General features: G+C 38.9%; 1 protein-coding gene across 8 annotated transcripts; it reads left to right on the top strand.

Moving 5' to 3' along the window:
- Positions 1 to 1,271: 1,271 nt before the first annotated feature.
- On the top strand, positions 1,272 to 25,523 carry LUC7L3 (LUC7 like 3 pre-mRNA splicing factor). Of its 8 annotated transcripts, none has more exons than XM_028521849.2 (12): positions 1,272 to 1,529; positions 10,106 to 10,172; positions 13,376 to 13,415; positions 13,934 to 14,078; positions 14,446 to 14,520; positions 15,549 to 15,653; positions 16,827 to 16,988; positions 17,595 to 17,878; positions 18,516 to 18,676; positions 22,037 to 22,177; positions 22,283 to 22,382; positions 23,736 to 24,236. In XM_028521849.2, the coding sequence occupies exons 1-12, from the start codon at positions 1,431 to 1,433 to the stop codon at positions 23,767 to 23,769; spliced, it is 1,413 nt and encodes a 470-aa protein (XP_028377650.1). In that variant the 5' UTR covers positions 1,272 to 1,430; the 3' UTR covers positions 23,770 to 24,236. The 8 variants fall into 8 exon arrangements, 6 of the variants coding, with proteins under 6 accessions (XP_028377650.1, XP_028377651.1, XP_028377652.1 ...); XM_028521850.2 differs by having other exon boundaries at positions 22,840 to 24,233; XR_003685112.2 differs by adding an exon at positions 11,274 to 11,359 and having other exon boundaries at positions 1,281 to 1,529; positions 22,283 to 24,233.
- The last annotated feature ends 428 nt before the right edge of the window (positions 25,524 to 25,951 follow it).

Genomic DNA, 25,951 nt, shown 5'->3' with positions numbered 1-25,951 from the left:
GCTGATGATCAAATGGACTCAAAATGTGTTGGGCCTGTTCTTCACACCTTACATTGTATCAATTCATTTAATATTCACAATAACTTTGTGTGTGTGTAGGGGACATTATTATTATAAACCCCATTTTGCTGTTGGAGAAAGAAAGAATGGCAGAACTGGGATTACTAACCCAGGGGATCTGGGTGCAGCATCCATACCCTTACCACGATTTATATTGACATATTTGATATTATTTCCTTAGTGACTGTCTCCCTCACTAATCCTCAAGGTCTGTGAGAACAAGTACTGTGTCTGAAAAGTTCACAGCTTAGCATCAAGCTTCAGGAGCTTACCTGGCACATGTTAAGTACTCAGGTAATTGTTGAATAAATGAATTAATACATATATATTTTTAAGACTTTATACATTTATTTTTAGAGAGGGAAGGGAGGGAGAGAGAGAGAGAAACATCAATGTGTCATGGGGGTCATGGCCTGCAACCCAGGCATGCACCCTGACTGGGAATCGAACCTGCAACACTTTGGTTCGCAGCCTGCACTCAATCCACTGAGCTACGCCAGCCAGGGCCAATACATATATTTTTAATTTGAGACTGGGAGGCATAAGGTACAGGACTGAATCCTCATACTTTGCATGACTGTAGAAACTGCCTTATGGTAGCCTTGATTTCCCACCCCGTGAATCACAGGAATCTGGGTGGGAGGACCAAGCCAGGTAGAAGATGCTCTAGAGCAGTCTAGTAAAACGGGGTCTGGCCCCAGCCCTGTAGTCCAATTGGTTAAAGCATGCCTCAGTATGCCAAGGTTGCGGGTTGGGTCCCAGTTAGGGCACGTACAGGAATCAACCAATGAATACATATAAGTGGAACAACAAATGGGTTTCTCTCCCTCTATCTAAAATCAATTTTTAAAAAATGGACTCTGTATATGGAATGAGTTTCTTCCACTGGAAGATGGCACTAAGTGAATTGCGTGGGACAAAGGGATACACCACTCCTTCCTCCATTTTGGAGCGGTGTCAAAGCTTCAGGACCTAGTCTCCTCTGACTCCCTGTGAAAGAGCTCACGAAGACCCTTCCGTGCTCAGGTGGACTGAGTCAGCACGCTGCTTAACCTCTGGTTCCGCTAGGCGCGGAGTAGGGCGGTGCCACTAGACAGGGGCGGAGCGAGGCCCAGCCGGCAGGCTCCGCCCCTGGGCCGGCGGAAATGGGCTTGACCTCGCCTTCCAGACTTGGGCGTGCCCCGTGGGCGCACGCGCGTGCACGGCATGCTGGGAAAGCGCCCGCGCAGCGGCCATTTTGTCTTATCGGCTCCTTTTTAGAGGAGGCTTTTTCGGCCCGCGAGCCGGCCGAAGAGGTTGGCGACGGTGTCGCCGGTGTTTTCTTCGGCGGGTGCCAGGGCTGGTGGGAGTAGCCGCCCGAGAGAAGCACCATGATTTCGGCCGCGCAGTTGTTGGATGAGTTAATGGGCCGGGACCGAAACCTCGCCCCGGATGAGAAGCGCAGCAACGTGCGGTGGGACCACGAGAGCGTAAGTCCCGCGGGCCTTGGGCCTGTGCCCGGGCGCCGTGGGGGAGGGGAGCGGCGCGGGCTTGGGCCCGCCGTGCCCGCTGCGCGACTTGGTGCCAGGGCCAGGATCGGGACACTGTGGAGTGTTTGATCCCCGTGGCCGGCGGGACTCGGGAGCATGGCCGGGGAGGGAGGAGTCCACCGTATCCTGGAATAAGGGATGATTTGTTTTTGTTGTTTTAGTATCGAGGAAGCCTAGAGGGCCCTTAGATTTGAAAAGAACCTTAATGAGGCAGGCAGGGAAACGCGAGAAAGAAAGGAGTGTTTTATTATGTCAAAGGCTCCAGAGTTTCCATCTTATAATGAAGTAGGGAAAAGGACACATTTTTCCGTTATTTGGGTTGAGCGTCGTATTCAGACCGAAAATTCTGGTTGGAATTAGTGGTAAAAGTCACGGCAGTATATTATTTCAATAACGGGCCAGTTTCTGAATGGACGCTTATATGGGGAAATAAATCTTTATAAAGAGTTTATAACTTGGTAGATTTTATACGTCGTGATTTACAGATATTGTTTGATAGGAGTACGTTCTAGTAAGCCCTTCGTGTAGATGGTTGTCAGGACTTTTTCACAGAAACTTACTTGGTTCTCTTAACCCTGCGAGTAAGGGTAAATATTACAATCCCAGTTTTACAGATGAGACAACAGAGGCTCACCCAAGCAAGATCTGTGGGCAAGTGGCGAAACTAAATCTTTGTGATCCTGTTCACTTTCAACAACTCTATGCAATTGCTTCTCTGAAAATACCGTAACGTATTTCAGGTGTTTTGAACCTGCACCGTAACGTTTATTTTAGGTCTTAACCTTACTTGGCTTGCGGTTATAATCAAACAACATGGTAATTTAAAGGCAGTTGTTAATCAAAACATGGAGGAATAAACAAATATACATTTTATAAAAAGTTAGTTGCTTCCTCTTTAAACATAGGCTTTGGTCAGAGTAAAATCTTTTTTGCAATACATGAAAACAAGATAGTCCTGCACGAGTCCTTTCAGCGCCTTGAAAGATAAGTGTTGTTTTTAAAGTATTGGGATGCTACCTGATTCCAAAGTAGTATGAAGAGTTAGGGTAGAATTCATTGAGCGGGGTCAGATTCACATATTTGGCATTGACCTCAAGGGAGGTGAAGCTTTGAAAAAGTTTGCAGGTTTTTAATATTTCAGATTCCCCTCCCCCCATTTGTCTAAATTGAAAACGGTAATTGTGTTGCTTGTCTTGACTCTCTTTTCTGTAGGCATTTCTTTGTCACAGTGAACTTTTTTTTTAACATTTAGCTCAGTAATCTTTTCACCTAAGGTTTGTCAAAAAAGAACATTATGATTTAATTGATGTGCAAATAGGACATTTGCCAATTTTGAATTGGCAAAGAGAAAATTGCTTTTGATTGCCTCATCAACTGGAGCAGCCTATGCCTGTGCCTCCTTGGTTTTTTGAACGTGTGTTGTGGAGAGACTTTGTTTTCCTGGTGGTATTTATGGCCACATTGCATTATGTGTTATGGGTTTATAACATTAGCAGTGAGGTGCTCAGAATAGCAGTTAGGTTTTATGTCATCTCAGCTGTAATAAATCTGCTTTCCTTTCCGTTTTAGTGCTGCTCCCTGATTTAAACTTCCAGTGCTTGTCACCAAAATATTTTATACCTTTAATGACAGATTGCACTTCATTGTAGATTCAGGGATTTAAAAAGTCAATTACCGGTATTTCAGATTCAGGGCTGCAGGGGAAGGGTTGGCATTGACTAGGAAAAAAGCACATGGTCTCTTTTAAATAAATCCTACAAAATTCCTGTTGCCTATTTAGATGGGTAACAAGCTACTAATAAATTACTGTGGGATATAAAAAGCTGGGGAAGTTTATGGAATCACTTCCGGGTCATTTCTGTATTTTATGCTGTTGGCAGTTGGTGCTGAAATCTTGGGTAATGGACAGCCCGTGTATATATTGTGACCTGATACTTCAAAATATTTTTGTATTCCAATTGCATCTGAAATTTTTTCTATGCCAGACTTACAGTAGTTAGGAAAAGCAATTTCAGCGGGGTGGGGTTCTTTTGTTTAACAGTTGAAATGGAAACTTTAGTGTTCAATGTAGTTCCAGGACATCTGTATCTGAGTTGTGGAGTTTGTTTTAAAATGCAGATTGTGCATTCTAATTCAGTAAGGCTGGGGGAAGGCCCCAGAAATCTGCACGTTTTAAAATGGACCCTTAACTTGTTCTACTGCTTCCTGACACACCTCTTAGTCCTAGGTTCTTAATTTTGAGTAGCACTTGGAAAGCTCATTTTTAAGTGAAGGATGTATTTGTGATACAAAGTACCCCAGACTGGGGTACTTGGGAAAGGCCTCTTAAAGTGACCCTTAAATACTGGGACCTAAAGGATTAGTAGGAAGTAGACTGAGGGAATGGTAGAGAAGAGGGATTTACTAGAGGCTAGAGAAAATCAGGCCTTTCACTTGTTTGTAAGGATATATATATGAACCACTGTCAAAGTTGAATCTTGGAAAGTACCTTTCTGAGGTTAGTATTAACAGGCGTTTCCAACCTTTTTGCAGATTGCTCTGGATCTGAAAGTGGTTTTCAGCTGAAGTGAAATATTCCAAGGGTTCATTGGCACACCTTCCTGCCTCCTTTGTTAATATTTTACTCTTTGAGATTATTAGTATTTTGCATTAAGCAGCTTGTTTTGCTTTATTAAGTTCTAACGAACCACAGCAATGACAAAAGCATATGATTTTAACTGCCTAGTGTGAGCACCTTTCAGTTAGTGTCCACATAAGAAAATTGCAGCGTTTGCCAGATGCTAGAAGCTTGTTACCCACCTAAGTAGGTAACAGGAATTTTGTACTTCAAATTGAGGATTTTACATTGTAGATCTCAACCCATACGTGAAATTATATAACGATTGGCTTAACTCTAATTCTAATAATACCTAAAATGAGATTTCTTTCATCATTTATCAAATTCAAGTATGCTTTCTGTTCACTGGAAGTTTAATGATTTATGAAGGGAATTGAATTAAACGTTCTTTTCTAAAATCCTCAGAATATTACCAAATATTGTCACCGACACTGGAAGTTATTTAGAGAAGAAAAAAAATCTGTCGCTTCTCATCCTTTTGGCTAAGATCAAGTGTAGAAAAGAAACAGTTAAGGTTTCTGTCCACATTTTCATTTTTGAACTTTTAAGTATTTTACTATTTTAATTCAGTCCCAAAAATGTTCTTTCTGTTGGAAATGTAGGTATTTCCTGCCCTGTCCTATAATACATAGTGAGTGTTAGGCTTCTCAGAAGTTCTAGCAGTCAGTGTTAATATGTATATTTAACTACTGTTGCTTTCTCTCCCCAAAACAAACAAAAAGTAGGTGAATGGTGTAATGAACTTTCCATGTACTCATACCCAATGCAACCTTATCAACACATGGCCAATGTTATTTTTTCTATATTCCCTGCTCCTTCCATTATTTTGAAGAATTCTGTCACTTAGACCTTAAGTGGCATCATTACCCCCAAGTACTCCCTTAATATTTGATTGCTTTAGCAGAAGAGTGTGTGTACTTAATTATCTTTAGACTTGATTTCTTTACAAGGGAAAAAAGTAGCTTAAGTTAGTAATACAGTGCTTTTATTTTGCGAAATGTTTACTTTTTTTATTTGTTAGGTGTAAGTTGGGGAAATTCCTGTATTCATTTATTCAACAAGCATGTTTCACTCTGAAGCTATAGTAGTATAGCTTAGTGTGGATGATGGCACTTGGCCTGAGAGCGCCACCAGTGTGGTGGCAGATATGAAGGAGTAAATGTGCTTTTATAGCATGATGTGGTGGTAAGTGCCACAGTGGGAAAAGGGTGTATGAGAGGTGCACCTGACCCAGACTGGGGCACTTGGGAAAGGCCTCTTAAAGTGATCCTTAAAACTGGGACCTAAAGGATTGGTAGGAATTAGACTGAAGGAATGGTAAAGAAGATGGATTTACTAGAGGCTGGAGAAAATCATAGGCCTGATTAATGTGGTGTTATAGCTGGGGCCCTTGTGTGTTTTCATTGAAGGAGGGGGGATGTGGCTAGATGGGCAGGAATATGGTTTTGAATGTTTTTTTAAGTTTTACTAAAAGTTGTGGCTCAGTTACATTGGGAAACAATTGAAGGTTTCTAAGCAGCAGAGAGATTTTTACTTTCTGACTACTATGGGAAATTGATTAAAATTTTACCAAAAGTTTGTGGAGGCAAGAAAAAGACTGAGCTGCGATTGCAGGGGTGTGTGTGATAGAAGGCACGGAAATGCGTGGCGGTGGAACGAGCGGTCCTGGCCGTAGCTGAGACAGGAGACTGGGGGGTGGTTACTGAGGACTGAGTACTTTTGTTATGAATTCTTACAGTACGGTCTTTCTCTTTTGTATTTTATCTTTTTTTAATCAACTCTTTTAGCTAAGAAGAAACATTTGTTTCTAGCCTGTTGTAGTCAGTGAAATCAGCACTTTCAATTTTTTTTATCTCATGGCACACATAAACTAATTGCTAACTCTGTGGCACACCCAAAAACATATTTTTTGCTGCTATGACCAGACAGCCTGTTGGTTATTGTCATTTTTATTTGACAGTCTAAGGGAAAAGCTATCAGTCCCTGACTAAATAGTCCGGTATTAATTATATTTTAAAAAATTCTTGCGTCACAGTGGTTGAAAGTCGCTGAGTTAAACTATTAATGGTGCAAGTAACTATAAAGGTTACAGAATGAAAGGTAATCCTCCTTTTCCATTAGTAAAATTTCCGGGTATTCCTGGATTTTAAATGAAAAAATGTATGTGACAGTTTAAGTCCCTGTCATCAAATACTAGGTTGACTGTTGCCAACATGGTAGGTTTGTTTGTTTTACTTAATTTTATAGGCACCCTCGCTGATCTTAGGGGGACGTGGAGGGGGGGGAGAAATATGGATATGAGAGAGAAACACGGAGTGGTTGCCTCTCTTGTGCACCCCAACCTGGGATTGAACTGCAACCTCTAGTATGTTCCCCCACTGGGGGACTGGGGGTGGAGCCTGCAGCCTGGTTTACAGGCCCATCCTCCACATACTGAGCCACCTAGCCAGGGCCCACCATGATACATTTAAAATGGGGGTAGATTACCAAAAACAGAAATTGAATAATAAGTTATCTTTATATTGTTTATAAAATGGAATTTGGTACCTGGTGAAACCAATTACTTAAGGTTATTAATAACTTAAAATACTAAAAGAAGCTCTTTAAGTTATCCACAGGGTTTTAGCTAGGAACCTGTGTTTGTAGGTGTTTGTAAAGACATCCATATGTGTTTTAATGATTTGAGGGCTTTACTATTTGTAAACAATATATAGCCAACCTGACCATTGGGGTGAGAAACTAGGCATTCAACTGGTTTGGGGAAAGCAGTTTAGTAAAATAATGCAGACAGCATTGAAAATACTTGGTTAGCTCAGGGAGAAATATGCTGCTTACTGTTGGAAGCAAGTAGGAATAGGAAGACAGAAATATTCGTAGCGTACTTTTGTGATTGAAGTGATCTAAATTGATGTCCAGAATTGATAGTGCCTTGAAGAGGTAGATACCAAAATATAGGATGTTTTTGTGAAGGTGCAGGTTTTAGCTAACATTCTCTTATTAATATATTTGGAATTGCTTTTACTATTTTGTTTTCCTTCTGAGTTTAGAACCATTAAAATTATTTATGAAAGTAAACATGCTTGCTTGCTATAAAAGATTAAAATTGAACATAGAAGTAAATAGTGAAAGTCATCCTGGCCTCCCATCCCCACAGCCAAACCCTTGAAAAAAAGTAAAAATTGGTATGTTTTCTAATCTTTTCTAATAATTTACAGACACATATACCTATAAGTGAAAGTTGTCATAGGTACACTAATATATTTAAGAGCTTTGACTTATTCTGTGGAATCTTTTGGTTGGTATAGAAATCGACCTTAATTTAATTAGCTCTTCGTTTCCTGGTGGATATGGAGATTATGTCTAACCCTATTGCCAATACCAACCAAGCTGCAGTGAGTATTCTGGTACATACAGCTGAGTCACTTGGGGGATAGGTTCCTAGAAAGATAATTACTAAGTTAAATGCACATTTCATGCTTTGGCGGTTGCTCCCAAATTGTCCCACAGCCCTCTATTATTGTGTGGAATGTCATTTTTCCCAACGCTATCTAATGTCAGATACGTTTTAATTTTTTATTTAACTTTGTTTGTATGAGGAAAATTTACAATTAAATTTTTCTAGTCAGAGTTCCAAGATTGACTGTATTTCTGCATTCTGTTAACTGGTAGTGAATTCACTAAAGTATGCTATTGGGATTGACCTCCTCTGTCACTGGTGTTGCCTTAAATTTATCAAGAGGATAGGTCACAGAATTCTCCCCAACACACCTTTGGGTGTCAGATTGTAAAGTCTTGCAGAATAAAAGATTGTGTTAATATTTTTAGTTAAATATCCTCAATCCCTGGGAAGGGTGAAAGGAAGCAGTCTTAAGTAGCCACAGTTTATTGGATAGAAGTTTATAAATATTTTGATGTACCATTACATTATAGTAGTATTGTAAGGAGAGTTGGAGTGGAAATAGCACACACAACTGTGTTAAGAAAATGGGTTCTAATTTAGATTCTGTAAGTAGCTAGATTCTTTCAGGACAGGTCATGTGATTTGGTCTCAGTTTTCTTGTCTCAAACCGGGTGATTAGATTAAATTATAGGTAACACCTGCTTAGCCCACAGGCTGGTCTACATAGTGCCTAAAAACTTTTTTTTTTAAGTGTTGGGTCGTATTTTAAAAATCAGAATAACTTGCCTGTTTCTACAAATTTAACATACATAGTTTATTTTTTTCTAAAGATTTTATTCATTTCTTTTTTTAATATTTTATTTATTTATTTTTAGAGAGGGAAGGGAGGGAGATAGAGAGAAACATCAATGTGTGGTTGCTGCGGGTCATGGCCTGCAACCCAAGCATGTGCCCTGACTGGGAATCGAAGATTTTATTTATTTCTAGACAGGGGGTAGGGAGAAAGAGAGGGAGAGAAACATCAATGTGTGGCTGCCACTCATGCACCCTCTACCGGGGACATGGTCTGCAACTCAGGCATGTGCCCTGACTGGGAATCGAACTGGTGACCTTTCAGTTCTTAGGCTGGTACTCAATCCACTGATCGACACCAGCCAGGGCTAATTGTTCTTTATGACCTTAGTTTTTCTGGAGACAGCTTATGGAACCACATTGCTTCAAACGGATATAAAACAACTGGCCTTTGAGACAGAATGCAATATTTCATGATTAACATCTATTTCTAAGTAGAAAGAACTCTCAATCATAAATTTAACATACCTTTTCTTTTTATATGTCATGGTTGTACACCGATAATTCATCCAGGAATAATGAAGTTATTAGACGAAGGGAGTTATTTTTTATTTTTCTTACCAGGTTTTGGTTTTCAGAGTACAGAATTAAATACAGGGTAGTATTAGAATACATCTGAAGGAGTTACAAAAGCACCACTGGGAGAGAATTAAAAGTTGGTTTCATGTTAAGTTCCTATATCATAGGAGCCCATCAAGAGTCATTCAGTAGTGTCCTGGCTGGTGTGGCTCAGTGGGCTGAGCACTGGCTGGCAACTTGGTTCCAGGTCAGGGCACATGCCTGGGTTGCGGGCCAAGTCCCCAGTTGGGGGCATATGAGCGGCAACTGGTTGATGTTTCTCTTGCGCATTGATGTTCCTCTCTCTTTCTTTCTCCATCCCTTCCCCTCTCTCTAAAAAAAATAAATTTTAAAGAATCATTCACTAGTCCTGGCTGTTGTGGCTCGGCTGGAGCATCTTTCCCAAAAGTGGAAAGGTTGCGGGTTTGGTTCCTGGTGAGGGCACATACCTAGGTTGCAGGTTCAATCCACTAGTTCAGGCTCCTATGGGAGGCAACCAATCAGTGCTTTCCTCTTATATCTTCTTACCCTTCCTCTCTCCCTAAATGCAATGAGAAAATGTCCTTGGGTGAGGATTTTTTTTTTAAGTCAGTAAAGTGCTGGTATATATGAAAATAACCAATACATTTTAGGGCAGGTTACAGGATCTCTCAAGTGAAAATACTGAACCAGATTGCTTTAAATGAGTATTACTTGTAATTTAGACAGTGGTTCCCAAATCCTAATCTATAAATTGGTTCTGGTCTTTAACATAATGTTAGAATGCTAAGAACAGTGTTAATTTTTTTAAAGTAAAAAATCAAGATTCCATCTTTTTCTTCCCATATTTGCTGTCGCTATTGAGGGTATGGTTAGTGATTTTAAAAGCTGGTAACTCTTTGTCAGTCTTACCTATCTTTTACTGAAATGCAGGAGTCTGAGAGGCACTGGTTGACCTAATGCGGTCTAACACGTGAAATTGTGCTGACTCGTACTTGGTTGAAAGATGAAGATCCAGAAATGAGAACTTAGTTATTTGGCACCTTTCCCAATATAGTTTTAAAACTGAACAATTTTAAAAGTTTAAGTACCTCTGTTTTTCTTTACTAGGTTTGTAAATATTATCTGTGTGGTTTTTGTCCTGCGGAATTGTTCACAAACACTCGTTCAGATCTTGGTAAGTGAATTTTCTGTGTAATTTATCAAATTTGTGGCTTTAAAAACTGGTACTTTATAATTCTGAAAAGCTTTCTCTTAAAAGATTTGTGGACTAATTAGTTTCTTTCCTGGCTTAGAATTTTGAATGTATTAAGTAAATGTCAGTTTAGTTAAATATACAGTACATGTCCATTTACATTCCCTCCTAAATCCCCTCCACTAAAATGAAAATTTAAAAACAAACCAAAAAAAAGGTGTAATGGAAGAGGAGATAACATTAGAGATATCAACAAATTTTTGGAAGATGACAAGTGGATGGAAGAGTAGCAGCAGACTCAACAGAGCAGAGCAACCTGTACCCTAAAAGCCTACAGAATGGGATGTTAAACAGAAGCAAGTGTTTTTGATCAGCAGAACCCTGGACAGGCTCAAGATTTGGAGGCATCAAGGTACCATAGAAGGCAGTTGAATCATGGGACAAAATGACAGATTAGTTAAGGGTTTCTTAACCTTGACATTGTGAGCTGGGTAATTTTCTTGTTTTAGGGGTCTGTCCTGTGTTCTGTAGGATGTTTAGCAGCATCCCTCTATCCACTAGATGCCAGTAGTCCTCCCCCCACCCCAGTTGTGATCGTGATAGCCAGAACTGCCTCGAGGCATTGCCACGTGCCCGGGGAAGGAGGGTGTGCATGATTCCTCTCTGTCAAGGACCTCCAGTTTAGGCGACCAGACTCTTAAACCTGTGTGTGTGGTGATTCTGTCTCTCTCACCCTTGTACCCCAGGAAACTAGAGGGTTCCTTTCTGGAGAAATTAGACTAAAGAGACTCTAGGTCAACTGAACCACAGAATGTAAAAAAATAATTGAGAGACTGTGCTCCCAAAGGTGGTACATAACTAGTATTATTTTAGAATCATAAAAGAGAAGTCAATTCATTAAGCACAATGCTTGTCCTAGAGCATTAGGAACTCGGTAGGGCATTAGGGCTGGAGGAGTCTAGATATTGGGATTCAAGATATAGCACAGGGCAGTAAAGAGTAAAAATGAGACTGTAAGAGATTAATTGAGTCTATATTCTTAATAGTGGGGTTTTCCCATTCCCTCCTCTGCCCTGTTCCTAGAAGGATACAGCCAGATGTTTTTCCCCAGGCAGAAGAGAAGAGGATTCTTTAGAGAAAGTGAACAGTTCCAGAGAAGTGATCTACAGGTACTGACCCTTGGGGAGTCTCCTAAAAGAAAGTCTTGCTGCCTCATTTTCCAATAGTAAAGCTCATAGTAGTTGACAAACTCTGCACATCAGCTTCCAGTCAGATTGTGGAGTGTTTTGCCAGCCAAGGACACCAATCAGACATTTGAAGAAAACCTTCAACATGAAAGATTAACCAAAACCAACAGTTAAAAAAAAAAATTAGTGGAGTTAGAGATAATGGGATAAGCAGAAGAAAAGTTTTAACTAAATTTAGTATCAGAGAAATAAGAGAAGATATCAGGAAGAATAGGATGTTACATAAAAATGGAACTTTTGAAAAACCAAAAAGAGCTCTTGAAATTAGAACTGGAGAAATCTGAAATGAAATCAGTGGAAAGGTTTGAGAATAAAATCAAGGAAATTTGCTGGACTGTTGGGTAATCAGACAAAAAAGATTAAAATATCAGCCTAGTATTCTTGATAGCTGAATAAGAGTCTAGATAGAGAAAACAAAAGGGGGAGAAATTTTTAATATGCAGTACTGTTAGTCTCTAGATTGACGTGTTCTTCAAGTACTCAGCGCAGTGAGTGAACAAGATCCACACCACGATACACCATTGTGAAATTTCAGAACACCCGGGGTGGGGGGCGGAGCACACAGGACTGAATCAGACTGGCCTCAGATTTGTCAGTAAACACTGGAAGCTGGAAGACTTTGGAGAAACTCCCTGAGGATTCTGAGTGGAAAATATTTTACCTAGGTTGGCTATATCGCCAAACATGAAAGTGGGTGTGAAAGACAGACTTTCAGACATGCAAGGTCTCAACAAATTTATCTCCCATGAACCTTTCCTCTGGAAACTTCACCAACACATGGGCATAAACCAAGAAGGAGAAAAACAAGAGATCCAGTAAACTATATTCAATGCAGACCAGAAAAGGAATTTCTCAGGATGACAACTCTTAGTGAGCTTAGAAAATAAGCAGCCCAAATTGAAGGTGTCAGAAAGCTCATGGAAGAAAATGAAGCTGATTTTCTGATGTGTGTTGAATCTTTTTTTTTTTTTTTAATTTACTTATTTGTAGAGAATGGAAGGGAGGGAGAGAAACATCAATGTGTGGTTGCCTCTCACACATACCCTACCAGGGACCTGGCCTGCAACCCAGGCACGTGCCCTAACGAGGAATCGAACTGGCAGCCCTTCCATTTGCAGGCTGATGCTCAATCCACTGAGCCACACCAGCCAGGGCTGTGTGTTGAATCTTGAGAGAATTTAATATTCAGATAGCTTCTGTAACTGAATTAAAGGGTTTGCAAAGAATTTGGAAGTAAATAGAAAACTAAATAAATGAAAAATTTCAACAAAGTATGAAGTGTTTTCAGTGTCATCATAATGTACCTTTTGTTAGCTTGGCAGTTGATAGTACTTGCATAGTCAAAATATAAACATTGGATATTATATTTAACCTAAAATTGTGATGCCCAGTATAAACCAAGAGAAAGCAAAATAAGTATAGAATTTATAAATATGGAGAACTTATAAATATCCAGAAGAATAGCTGAAAGGGTTAAAATTGGTAGCCTTTTAGAGGTGGGAGGGATGAGACTAGGGTGCTGGTCTTGTACTGTGTGACTTCGTGTGCAGATATTCAAAACTAGTACCATGCAGTAGTGGTTCAGACCAGTGTTTTTTTGTCAGTTTTTTTTTTTTTTTCTTGGGTGGCAGTAAGGAAAAATTTTCTCTTTCCTCCCACACCCTCTTCCCTTAACATACATTTGCTCTCCATTATACTGATCTAGAAGACTAATTTCGTGTGCTTACTCGGGCCCGTTGCTCCATGATTTCGGTAGGCACAGTGCAGGTGTCTACATACAACCTACTCAGATGAGATGATACAATGGATCTTGTTTCTTTTTTCTTTCTTTTTTTTTTTTTTCTTTAAGAAAGTTTCCTTTTTGGCAAAAATTGAAAAGTTGTTAAGGTCACCAGTACTTCATATACATTCATATTTTGCATTTTTTTTTTCCTTCAGGTCCATGTGAAAAAATTCATGATGAAAATCTACGAAAACAGTAAGTTGTGGGGTTTTTTTGGGAGGGGTGTTTTTTTTTCTCCCTACCCCCACCCTTTTCCTCTTGATCATTGTTTGGTTTAAAGGGGACAAGGATTGAAGAAATAATTTGGAATTGATGTAAAATGAATGCCCGATAGAGGTCCTGTTTATTAGCTGTGGTGGTAGAAAGTCATATAGTAGCTTCAGCAATGCTACGTCATGGTTGCTTATTTCACAGCCCCGATTTTATAAATGAGACTTGTCCAGGGTCACAGACCTAGTGTAGTGGTAGAGCTGGTGTGGGAGCACCTGCACTTCCTGATCATAAAAGCTATGCTCTTAACCAAATGTAATGCTGAATGCTACCTTTCCTGTACCAGGTGCAGGGACAGCTAGAAATTCCCTTCTTAAACATCTCCTTTACCCTTTAGCCTTAATGTAACTGCCCATGAGACAACTAGCTAAGATGGAATATGTGAGTTATAATGGGTGAAGATTTGGAAAAATGTAATGCTTGTTTATTTTCACTTTTATCAGGTATGAGAAGAGTTCTCGTTTCATGAAAGTTGGCTACGAGAGAGATTTTCTGAGATACTTGCAGAGCTTACTTGCAGAAGTGGAACGTAGAATTAGACGAGGCCATGCTCGTCTGGCATTATCTCAAAACCAGCAGTCCTCTGGGGTGAGTATGAAATTAATTTACAGTCTTTGTAAAGTGTCCTTGATCTCTAGAGACCTGTCTGGTATTGAAACTTGTGTTTAACTTCATTCATTATGTGTTCTTTCAGAATGACATAAGACTTTAAAAGGCATTTTTTTATCTGTACTTGTAAATGTAATACTGATTTTGCCAATTATAAGATTTTTGTCTTTAATATCAGTAACTGACAATATGCAATCAACTAACAGAAATTGAAGATAACTAAGTTATTATCCTTCTGATTTGACATTTTAATTATTAAATACAAATATTATGTACAGTTTGTGAGAGTTTGAATATTTTGGGGTTTTTTTTGCTTTTTGATAATACATTTTATTGTTTTCAATAGGCAGCTGGCCCAACAGGCAAAAATGAAGAAAAAATTCAGGTTCTAACAGATAAAATTGATGTACTCCTGCAACAGGTAAGAATTGTATGCATTACTGTCAGAAAATACTTGGAATAAACATTTAACCAAAGAAGAAATAAAGATGGCAAATAAATATATGTAAAGGTGCTCAGTGTCCTTCAGGAAATACAAATGAAAACCACAGGCTTGTACACCTATCCAGAATAGCTCAAATTAAAAGACCGGCCATACCAAGTCTTGATGAAGATGTGGGCAAACTGGAACTGTCGTACACTGCTGGGGGGATGTAAAATGGCGTGACCACTTTGGAGAAGAGGTTTTTTTGTGTCTCAGAAAGCTAAAAGATATACCATGAGCCAGCCATTCCACTCCTAGATATTTACCCAAGAAGAATGAAAACGTGTTTACACAAAGAGTTGTATAAATGTGTATAGCAGCTTTATTTATAGTAGACAGAAACCCTAAATACTGGGAACAAATCAAATGTTTATCAACAGGTGAATGGGTAAACAAAGTGTGATGTATCCTTGCAATGGGATATTACCCAGTGGTACAAAGAATTAACTACATGTAACATAATGGGTGAATTTTAAGATAATTAGGCTGAGTGAAAGAAGCCAGGCCACCCCCTTCCCCCAAAAGTGCATAGTTCCATTTATATAAAATATTAGAAAATGCAAAATAATCTATAGTGAAAATAAGTAGTAGATCAATGGTTACTTGGGAAGAAGTAGTACAGAGGCATGGGGAAACTTTTGGGGGTGATGGATGTTTTTATTATTTAGATGAAGGTATTAGTTTCATGGGTGTCAAAACTTACCAATGTTGTGCACCTTAAAATGAGCAACTTACTGCCTGTCAAGTACACTCTCTTAATGCTGTAAAAAATCAAAAGGGTAAATTAAACACACAGAGGCTTCAGCGAACAAAACCAAACAAAAAGACCCCAAATAACCACACTAATGAAGCATGGTGGAGAGGGGGAGATATCTGGCTAGTCTGGTTAGAGAAGGAGTCCCGACTGTTGTGGGGTTTTTTTTGTTAGTTTGTTTGTTTGTTGTTGTTGTTTTAACCTCTCCTAGATTGAAGAATTAGGATCTGAAGGAAAAGTAGAAGAAGCCCAGGGAATGATGAAATTAGTTGAACAGTTAAAAGAAGAGAGAGAATTGCTTAGGTCCACAACATCGGTGAGTAGCATCCTCATTTTGATTTACCCAGGCTGTTTGCTATGAATTACTATGACCTATTCCTATTTGAGAACTTCTGTAAACAATTTTCTAGTGCCTCGAGTAAAGAGTCAACAAACTTTTACTTTTTTTATTCTTAGAGAGAGGGGAGGAGAGGGAGAAAGAAAGGGAGAGAAACATTGCTGTGTGAGAGAGATACCCACTGACTGCCTCTTGCACACCCCCACGTGTGGGACGTGGCCTGCAGCCCAGGCATGTACCCTGATCAGGAAGGAATTGAACCAGTGACCTTTGGGTTCACAGGTTGGCACTCAGTCCACTGAGCCATACCAGTTGGGGCCAAAATAAATATTTTAGATGTATAAGTCACGCTATTCTAGGGCAGCTACCTAGCTCTGCTTTTATATTATGAAAGCGCTTTAGACAATACATAAACAAATGGTTGTGGCTTTGTATCCAATAAAACTTTATTTACAAAAACAGGCATCTAGCTGCTGGTTTGCCAACTGGTGCATCATGAGTATTCGTTTGGACCTTGTATGCACCAGTCAGAATAGCTAAAATTAAAAGACTGACCGTACCAAGTGTTAGTGAGGATGTGGGCAAACTGGAACTAATGATTTTTATCTTTTTGTTACAATAAGCTACTCAGTACATATTAATCTTCAGTATTGGTATACTCTTAAAATACTTTTCTAAAAAACCTTTTAATTAGAGAATATCTACGGATATTGATGGTAGAATATAATTGGTCATTGTTTTCCAACTATTGAATAGGATATGTTCAGACTATCCTCAATTAGTTCCATTAATGATTTTGAAAAACATTTTTAGTATGGAGGTGATACCTTAGCCTGTTCAACCTAAGCAAGAAGTGAATTTAGAGTAAAATAGGTAGCTTTCTAAAAAACAGTTTAACTTTTTCAAGGTGGTGCAGGTAGCTCAGCGGTTACAGTTGTGTGGCAGGGACTTGGCACTCCTGGAGGAGACGAAAAGTTGGTTACTGTTGTCCTTGCCTCTCCAGAGTCGGCCAGGTGCTGCTCGGGATTGTGGCTGGGGGGAGTGGAGGGAAGCAGTTCACAAAATTGGAAATCTGTTCTACATGTTAAATACTCCTGGGATTTGTTTTTTTTCTCTTCCTCAGACGTTCTTATAACTGATTTATCATTTTAGACCATTGAAAGTTTTGCTGCCCAAGAAAAACAAATGGAAGTTTGTGAAGTGTGTGGAGCTTTTTTGATAGTAGGAGATGCCCAGTCCCGGGTAGATGACCATTTAATGGGAAAACAGCACATGGGCTATGCCAAAATTAAAGCTACTGTAGAAGAATTAAAAGTAAGTTTCTTTTAAACATGTATTTTAGCTATAGCTAATACTTTATTTTATTATGTTTAAGAATTAATTGCATAGCTATAAACCTCTTACTAATATTTGGCTGGTTTGCATTCTTTGAAGCAGTGATAATCCCTATAAAACTTTGAAAGTGAGGTAGACTACCAAAGCACTTTATTACCTTCACTCTTTAGTGCCAGGAATTTGGGAGCATTCCTGAGCATTTAGTCAAGTAGTGATATCTCGTGTACGTATGTGGTGTTGGTATTTCCTTTTAGGCACAGGTGGGAAACACAAGCCCGAGGGCCAGCCAGCCCTCCACCTTGTTTCATCCGGCCCGGCACCTTGTTTCTGCCTGGCGGCAGTGCCGAGCTCTCGCTTAACTGTTAAGGAGTAGTTACATTTATACAGTCCTAAAATTACATTTGACCCTTTGAAGGCAACCATGAGGCTGATGTGGCCCCCAGTGAAAATGAGTTTGACACCCATTTTTGGGCATAAAATATTGTAAATTAGTCTACAAATGCTTCACAGTAGGGAACCATTGTTTGATGTTGTATTTAAAGGTCATAAACATAGCTCAATAAAAATTGAACTTGATTTCCTTAGGAAAAATTAAGAAAAAGAACTGAAGAACCTGATCGTGACGAGCGTTTAAAGAAGGAGAAGCAAGAACGGGAAGAAAGAGAAAAAGAGCGGGAGAGAGAAAGGGAAGAAAGAGAAAGGAAAAGACGAAGAGAGGAGGAAGAAAGAGAAAAGGAAAGGGCTCGCGACAGGGAGAGAAGAAAGAGAAGTCGTTCACGAAGTCGACACTCAAGCCGGACTTCTGACCGAAGATGCAGCAGGTCTCGGGACCACAAAAGATCACGAAGTAGAGAAAGAAGGCGAAGCAGGTACGTAGGACATGTGAGACCGTGCTTGGTACACAGTGAGTGTGCAGTAAACTGGAGTAATTGCTGGTGTTATTCCTCGCTACTTGAGATGGTCTCAACAGTCATTAAGCACTGGGGTGGGTTGTGAAAGTTGAATCAGTGAACTAGTCCCTCTTCAAGGCAAATTCTTTGCTGTTTTCCACCAGTCTGGCGAGGTTTGATGCAGTCTTGCTAGGGACTGAGTGTACCAAATGGTCTTTTAAGTGCTTCTTTTCTCATTGGTCCTAAGAAGACGTTCAGATCATGAGTTACTGTAGTTAAGGTTACCTACTTTTGCTTTGAACAACATCAGTCATAATTAAGAACTAAAACATCATGTAACTAATTCTTTAAAAACACAACATGAAATTAACTGTTTATTTAATTAGAGTCGTTCAGAAAGGGGGTCCTCAAGAACATAATAACTGTCTTTTTATTGAAGTTACAAAGATTTTTAGTTCTTAAAATTTCTAACATAAATGTGTTTTAGTAGTAGATTGTGTTCATTTGCCTTTTAAGGGTTTTAGTTTAATCTTGTTTATTCAGTGGTATATAATTCTTGATTTTTCTTATTGTAATATCAGCTGAAATTGCTTTCCTTTTATTTTAAATTATTAAGAAGTAGAGATCGCCGAAGAAGCAGAAGCCATGATAGATCAGAAAGAAAGCATAGATCTCGTAGTCGGGATCGAAGAAGATCAAAAAGCCGGGATCGAAAGTCATATAAGCACAGGAGCAAAAGTCGGGACAGAGAACAAGATAGAAAATCCAAGGAGAAAGGTTAGTTTATATGAGAAATTTCATTTATTAAGAGACTATTTCATACTCTTCTCACTCTTCTTTGTACATAAGCAGAGTTTCATTTCAAGTTATACTCCTTTTCACTTAATAGTGAGCACAGTTCAGCGGGAGACGGGCATTATTTTCTCCTGCTCTGATTTGTGAGAATGACATTTGACCTGGTATTTTCATAGAACACATTCAATGAATAACTGGAAGTTTTATCATCTGGATTCTTCCAAGTATTACATTACTTTTCAGGGCTTTCAGGCTGTAGAATATGTTAACTTGGTTATTGCTGTAGTGTTCCACAATAACATATTGCAGCATAAATGTACATTGTTGCATTGGTTCTCATGTATAACATTCATTTTACTCAGTAATTAACTTCTAAGTTCACAAAAATTGAGTATCTTAAGTGTGTCTTCACCATGTTTTCTACTGAAACATCATGCTGTTTCCCCTCTGCCTTTTTTCTTTGGTTTTCTGTGCACAGTAGCTGGTTTACTGTGCACTATTACTGGACTTTCTCATTTTGTCTTTGGCATGTTTTCACAAGGGCATTCCCACCCTTCAACTTAGCCTTTACTGAAAGATCATTCTTTTAATCATCAGTGTCTTCTTCCTGCGTTTCCTTCAGATTCTTTGAGCATCTTTCATTTTTGTGTTAACTGGGCTGTTCTGCTTTGCATGAATTTTAGGAATGAGAGAAAGGGCCTGTTCCTAATTTTCTTGGCTCTGTTTCTTCCATCCTGTTTACCTGTCTGTCCATGTGTGATCACCAGCCTAATATGTGTGCTGCTGTTTGAGTTTATTGTACTGGACTTTCATGTGATGCTCATTTATTATTTTCTTTTGTGGAATTACCCTGTGGTGATTTGGGGGTTATTGTGGGGGCACAGGCTCAGGTTTTTGATAGGTTGAGTAAGAGAACTAGCAGCACAATTTTTTGTCTTCTGCTTTTATTTTTCCTTAAATAAGTGCACTTTTTAAAAATGTTTTTCTGCAACATGGAGCAAATGTTAAAAAGTAGGAAATGGATAGTTTTTTAAAACTTACTCTCACAAGCTGTTTTATTTGCCATTAAAGTTTAGAAATTACTTCTGAATTGATTCAAAAGGCTATAAAGGATTAACCGATTTTCATTAGTTTTAAGAAAGTTTCACCCAACATTTATTGTTATTTTTCATTGTTGACACTATTACAGATATTCCCCATTTCACCCAACACTTTTGCAAGGCTTTCTGAATAATGTGTTTTTGAGGTGAGGGGTCAACACTTAAGAGGCAGATATTGATGTCAGAGATCAAATTACTTATTCTTTGAGAACTAAAGCTGTTTAAAATAGTTAAATTGGTTCTCAGGGACAAAAAGTTGGCTGCTTTCATAGCTACCTGCCAACAGAGCTGAGCAGTGAATGCCACTGGCCTGACTGAAAAAACAAAAAACAGCGGTGTTTGTGTAATTTCTGGAGAGAGGAAGGGAAAAAAAAAAAGACGTCTTGAATTACTTAGCTGTAATTCTAATTGTAATAACTACATCATGGAATGTTAATGACACTTAGGTAAAATAAGATGCAGTGTGTTTAGTTCATGGACAAACAGGGATTTTCCTGTTGAGATAAGGAAGGAGAGAAGACTTGATTCAGAGAAAACTCGGCATCATGTCCATCTTGAAAGGCTGGGTATACTGTTACAGATTTATCTTAAACTTTGGGCTGCCTTTTAGAAGTGATGTTATGATTTATTGGCTTTTGGAAATGCCATGTAGCCACTCAGGCTCTCCCTGGTGTATAAATGACCAAAGGCCTGAACTTGGAGGCCGTGTATGAGCAGTAGCAAACATTTGGTAATGGCGATGATGCGAGGGGGTTCACTACTGCAGGTGCTGTGACGGAAGCACTTGCGTCTGACTCTGCAAGTGAAAAGTGGTTTCTCACACAGACCTATTTTTTTCTTACCACCAACCAGTTTAGGGTGCTCTCTTAGTCAAGAGAGTTTCCTTTTTTAATCCGTAGCCCTAAAATCCACCACACATGTGGATGTCCTTAGGACTATTAAGATCTACCATATTTACATAGGGCAGAAGATAAGATTATTGGACTGACTACTAGTCCTCTACGGGGCAACAAGACGACTCCTCCTCATTGAAGCCACCTGTGCACCGGAGACGCCCATAAGGCACAAAGGGAGGCCTTTCCCACCAGGTCAGTTAGAGCACACTGTACTGGCCCGGTTCTTATGAGTGGACAGACAGACGTGAAGCAAGTCCTGCAGTCAGCCACTCGGGCGTTGCTTTGTGCATTCTGCAAGTGTTATGAGCTGAAGATGCTCCGTCACATGAGATCTTCAGTTCTTTGAACGAGTGCTCCTGGACAGTGTTTTGTTTTCATTACCAGTCCTCTCCCAGTTATTAATGTTATGTCTTAACACCTTTATCCAGATTCTGGAGAGGATTCTGCTTCTCTTAAAATGTCTGTCTTATGAACTGCTCTGCTAGACCAGCTATTTTTAATTTAGTTGTAAGGAGAAAAAGGTAATTTTTCCAGAAAGTGTAGTTTAACATTTTCTGTGGAAATCTTTTGTTAGCAATACTTGGAACTAGAAAGGCTAGCGTATACTTGTTCTGTGTACCACTTTTTTATCTCTAGTCTGAGGCTTCAGCATTCCAGAGAACACAGTAAAAGAAAAACGTCAAGCTTCACTTTTTTTCGTTCTGTATTTGTAGCTGAGTTGAACTTTAATTTCTCCTTTTGGAAAAACAACTCTGAAATGGCCTATATATTACTTAGTGAAGCATAAAAGTTCAGTACTCGGATTGGGATTTAAGGTCTACTTTCTTTCATCGGGCTGGTCCCTCTTGGGCATTCAAATATATAGATACATAAGTAATCTTTTGCATTTAAAAAGATAGTTGGAGAAACATGCCTATTAAAGGGTCAACTTTTTTTCACCTTTTGCGGTAACTATTTTTATCTTTTTAACTTAATAAATTTACTTCATGTGAACACAGCTTCTGTGTACTGTCTTTCATATCTTTCCCATTGCTTTTGGATTTTTTTTTTTACCCCAAATAAAATTTACTTAAAATTTTAGATTCTGCAGTGATTTGGAGTTGCCTGTACTTCAGTTTCTTACTGGTTTGAGAGAATTTGCCCACTCTTTTACCTTTTGCTTTCTCTGATTCCCCACTCCTCCATAATTAGAGATTTGTACTTCTTTAATAGATTAACCAAACTGTTACTTGCAGTCTGTGGGAAATGATTGTCTTTTTCTCTCTTCATTATTTCACTTTTCAAAGTATTATGCATGTTTTGTATTTTACTTTAAAATCCATGATCAATGTCTTCTTTTATGGCAGAAAAGAAGGGATCTGATGATAAAAAAAGTAGTGTGAAGTCCAGTAGTCGAGAAAAACAGAGTGAAGACACAAACACTGAATCAAAGGAAAGTGATACTAAGAATGAGGTCAATGGGACCAGTGAAGACATTAAATCTGAAGGTGACACTCAGTCCAATTAAAACTGATCTGATAAGACCTCAGATCAGACAGAGGTAAGTGTATTGTTTCTCACTTTGATTAGGGCTTTTTGTTACTGTTTGACAGTGCAGCGTAAGTATGCACAGATGAAGATGGAACTAAGCCGAGTAAGAAGACATACATCTTCTGAAGGAAAAGACAGTGTAGTCCTGCAAAACATTTTGAGGTACATTGTTTTGTCTCAGCTATTTTGTAGCAGACTCGTGCCCCATTAGTGTGCCTCTTTGGAAATTATCGCCCACATTTGTAATATAGTCGCCATTGAAAAGTTAATTATCCTTTTTTTTTTTAGGGATTTTGCTGTCATTTCTTTTTCTTTTTTTTTTTTTTTAATAAAAAGGTTGAACTGTTTTTTTTTTTCTTTTTGGTATTAAGTCCATCTTGTGTTGGTACATTGGCAGAGACATATGCTTTAAAAACTTAAATATTTCTGAGGCACATGTTGGACTACTTTGTTTTAATTAAACTGCTAGTTATTTCTTTGTCAAGGATGTTTCTAGTTTTTTGCTTTATTGCCTTGCATTCTAATGCAGTTTGTTCTGTAACTCGAGAGCCAGTAGCATTGGATTGATGGAAGTGTAGGGTTTATGAATTATTGCAGCTGACTACCATACCTCACACAGCGTTGGTGTTGTGAGCGGCCCATGAAAAGCCAAATTAAAAATCAAGGATTCAGTCAAACTAAGCAGGTACTCATGCCAGGTACTCCTTTCTCTACCCACATCCATGTTTGAATGCTATTGCCTGTGATCTTTACGCTTAACTGTTGTGTATCTTTTTTGTTCTTTACAAGAAGCACAGAGGGGTTTTTTGTGTATTGCGTGAAATTTATAAATCAAATGTTAACAGAATGGAATTTTTTTTCAACTGTGTGTAGGGATGCAGTGGTGCCCAGAATTAGATTTCTTTAAAGAATTTTAAATACAATAAGCACTTCATATTATTCGCCTTGTTACACTCAATGCAATTCTCAAGTCTTTAAGAGGTATGTGCTTAATATTTCCTACTGTGTAGGAGAACTTTTCAGTCAGCCCTAGGAATACAGGAATAGTCACTGGCTGATGCATTTAAAGCAGCCGTGAATAGCAAGAATAGACTTCAATGTGTGAAATAAACAAAGGACTGATGAACCATATAGAATGAATTTGGGTTTTTTAAGAACTATTAAAAGTCAGGTTTTATAAGAGTTCTTAAAACCTGTAAACCGTTCATCCTTTGGGCTAGTGGCGTGGGATAGAATATTCCTGATGAAAGGAAGTACCAATTAGTTGGTTTGTCGATGGCATTCCTTTTTGAGGGCAGCCACGTAAGGTGATGTCTGTGTGCACATTCCCATGTAGGCACGCACTCACAGGCACACGCGTTAAGACCACGTTGATGCCTCGACAATGAAAAAGGATGCAAAAAGCACTCCATGTACATATTATTAGCAGTTAGTGACTGGGCCAACACTTAGTCATAAAAGTTTGCCTTTTACATGTTGTCTAATTATCATTTTTCCCCAAATTTTGCATTATAGGACTACTGTTCGAAGATTTTTGGAAGAAAACTGAAAACTGCATAAAGCGAAGACCGACATTAAAATGAGGTGAAAGAAAACTATAGTGGCATAGAAAAAGCTCAGTTAGTTGTTTGTTTGTTTTTTTATTAAAAATTAATTCAGGACTGATGTGACCTACCAGATTTCAGAACATGTGTTAATATCGTATATATGCCACTGAAAACTTAGGTCATGTATCATATTTTTTTCTTTGAGACTTTTTAAGAAATATTACCTAAACATGTGGCTTGCTCAGTGTTTAATTGCAAGTTTTCATTCTTGGACTTTGAAAACGGGATTAAACGTTAGTATTTGTGTGAATCAGACTAAGTGGGGTTCCATTTTTACATCTGCTATACCTAGCCTTTGGATTTAGAAGTGAAAATAAAGTATCTCTGACTTTCTGTTACAAATTTGATTGTCTCTGTCATTGAAAAGTTTTAGTATTAATCCTTTTCTAATAAAGGTATTGACTCTGAACTAGTCCCTTGTTTTAAATATAAGAGGTACACCGTTGCTAGAGGTGTTGGTGTACAGTTTTACCTGGTTCTGTTTTCACAGAATTTCCAGTTTAAGTGTTTTTAATAATGGTGCTTCAATTTGGGGTAGTTAATGAATAAATTTGAATTTTGCTTTTAAATAGCAAAGATGTACAGTGAATTAGAATATATTTTTACATCCCTGAAAGATATCTTTAGTAGAAAACTCAAAACATCCTTCTGGTGAACGCTGTGATCCTCTAGCGGGGACACAATGATGCAGAAGAGCATTCGAGAACTTTTAACTCGTTTTTGGTCTTTAAATCCTGTACCAAGATTTCTTTTCCCTGATCTTGTCAGGTTACAAATGTATGTATTTCTGTGGGATGTGTAATATGTATAACAAGGGTTTTTTAAAAGTAAACTAATGGTTAAGCAGATGGTTTCCCCCCTTTTGTCACATATGGCAGATGTGGTAGCAAGTTTCTGCTGAGAGCCTCCTTTGTCAAACATTGTGTAAAACTGTTATCTCCAGCTACATATATCATAGCAGTACTTTGTGATTTATAACTTTCAAATATTGCCATTAGTTTATAAATCAAGAAATTGAGTAAGCAGGTTAAATGACTTACCCCAGGCCGTCCGGCTCCATGTTGGAGCCAGCACAGGGAATCGAGGCCTCGCTGTTACGCCACCGCATGCATTCAGTAGGCACAGTGAGCTGCTCCAGGGTTTACTAAAATGCTGTCCACCAAACGGTGGAAAACAACGAAGCTGCTGGTTCAGAGGCTCTGTGAGGTGCTCCTCAGAGGGCAGTGCTTGTAGTTGAAGCTGAAGATGCAGCGAGGGGGCTGTCTTCGAGTCTGTCAGGGTGGCCCGTGCGTCGAGGCAGAGAAGGTGGGGAACCAGTCCCACACGCTCAGCCACCTCCCAAGCACTGCTTTGTGCAGTGTGACAGGATCTCGGCTGTAGGGATAAAGAATTTAAAGTGACAACTTACCCTATTCTATTACTAATTTTTAAGAAAAACAGAAGTTTACTGAAGTATTAAGGTACCAAATTATTAAGGTATTAAAACACCAGATTTATTCTGTTTTGCCTCATCTGGAATTAACTAGCTAACTTATTTGAACGATGTTCACAGTTGATCAGTTCATGAAAAGTCTTCATCTCTACAAACACTTGGATCAATATTGACGTTATGTGGGACTCGAGGGGGAGGCCTGGCTCCTTAAAGTGTCCATAGTTAATGTCTGGCCTTAGCTGTGGCGGTCTAGAAGTTGGGTCGTCCCCAACACCCAGAGTTTACCAGGCTCAAGAGTAAATGATTCTTCGTAATCGAATTCACGAGAATCCCATATAGGGAGGTTCTGTATAAAAAATGCACATTTCTGCCTTGCAGACCTGAACGTTGTTAGTTGGTTAATTTGCATTTCCTTTCTTAAAAGCCTTTAAGGGGAGCCAGTTTTTATTAATCAGAAGACTACTTGATAAGATTGGAATCAAAACAGTTGGTTTCTTTTTATTTTGGGAAATTTAAGACATACACATAGTAGAACCAGGATCATTAACTTCTAGTAAAACTCATCGCCAGTAAGACGCAGTGGTCAGTCTTACATCGGTAGTGTTTATCCCCTGCCCCTATTATTTTCAGGTTTCAGACATACCATTTAATCTGTAAATATTTCAGCATGTATCTCTGAAAGATAACTGACT

Source organism: Phyllostomus discolor, chromosome 8 (assembly GCF_004126475.2).
Source record: "Phyllostomus discolor isolate MPI-MPIP mPhyDis1 chromosome 8, mPhyDis1.pri.v3, whole genome shotgun sequence".
Classification (NCBI taxonomy): domain Eukaryota; kingdom Metazoa; phylum Chordata; class Mammalia; order Chiroptera; family Phyllostomidae; genus Phyllostomus; species Phyllostomus discolor.
Note: the sequence above shows the minus strand (reverse complement) of the source record. Positions and strands in the feature narration are given on the sequence as shown.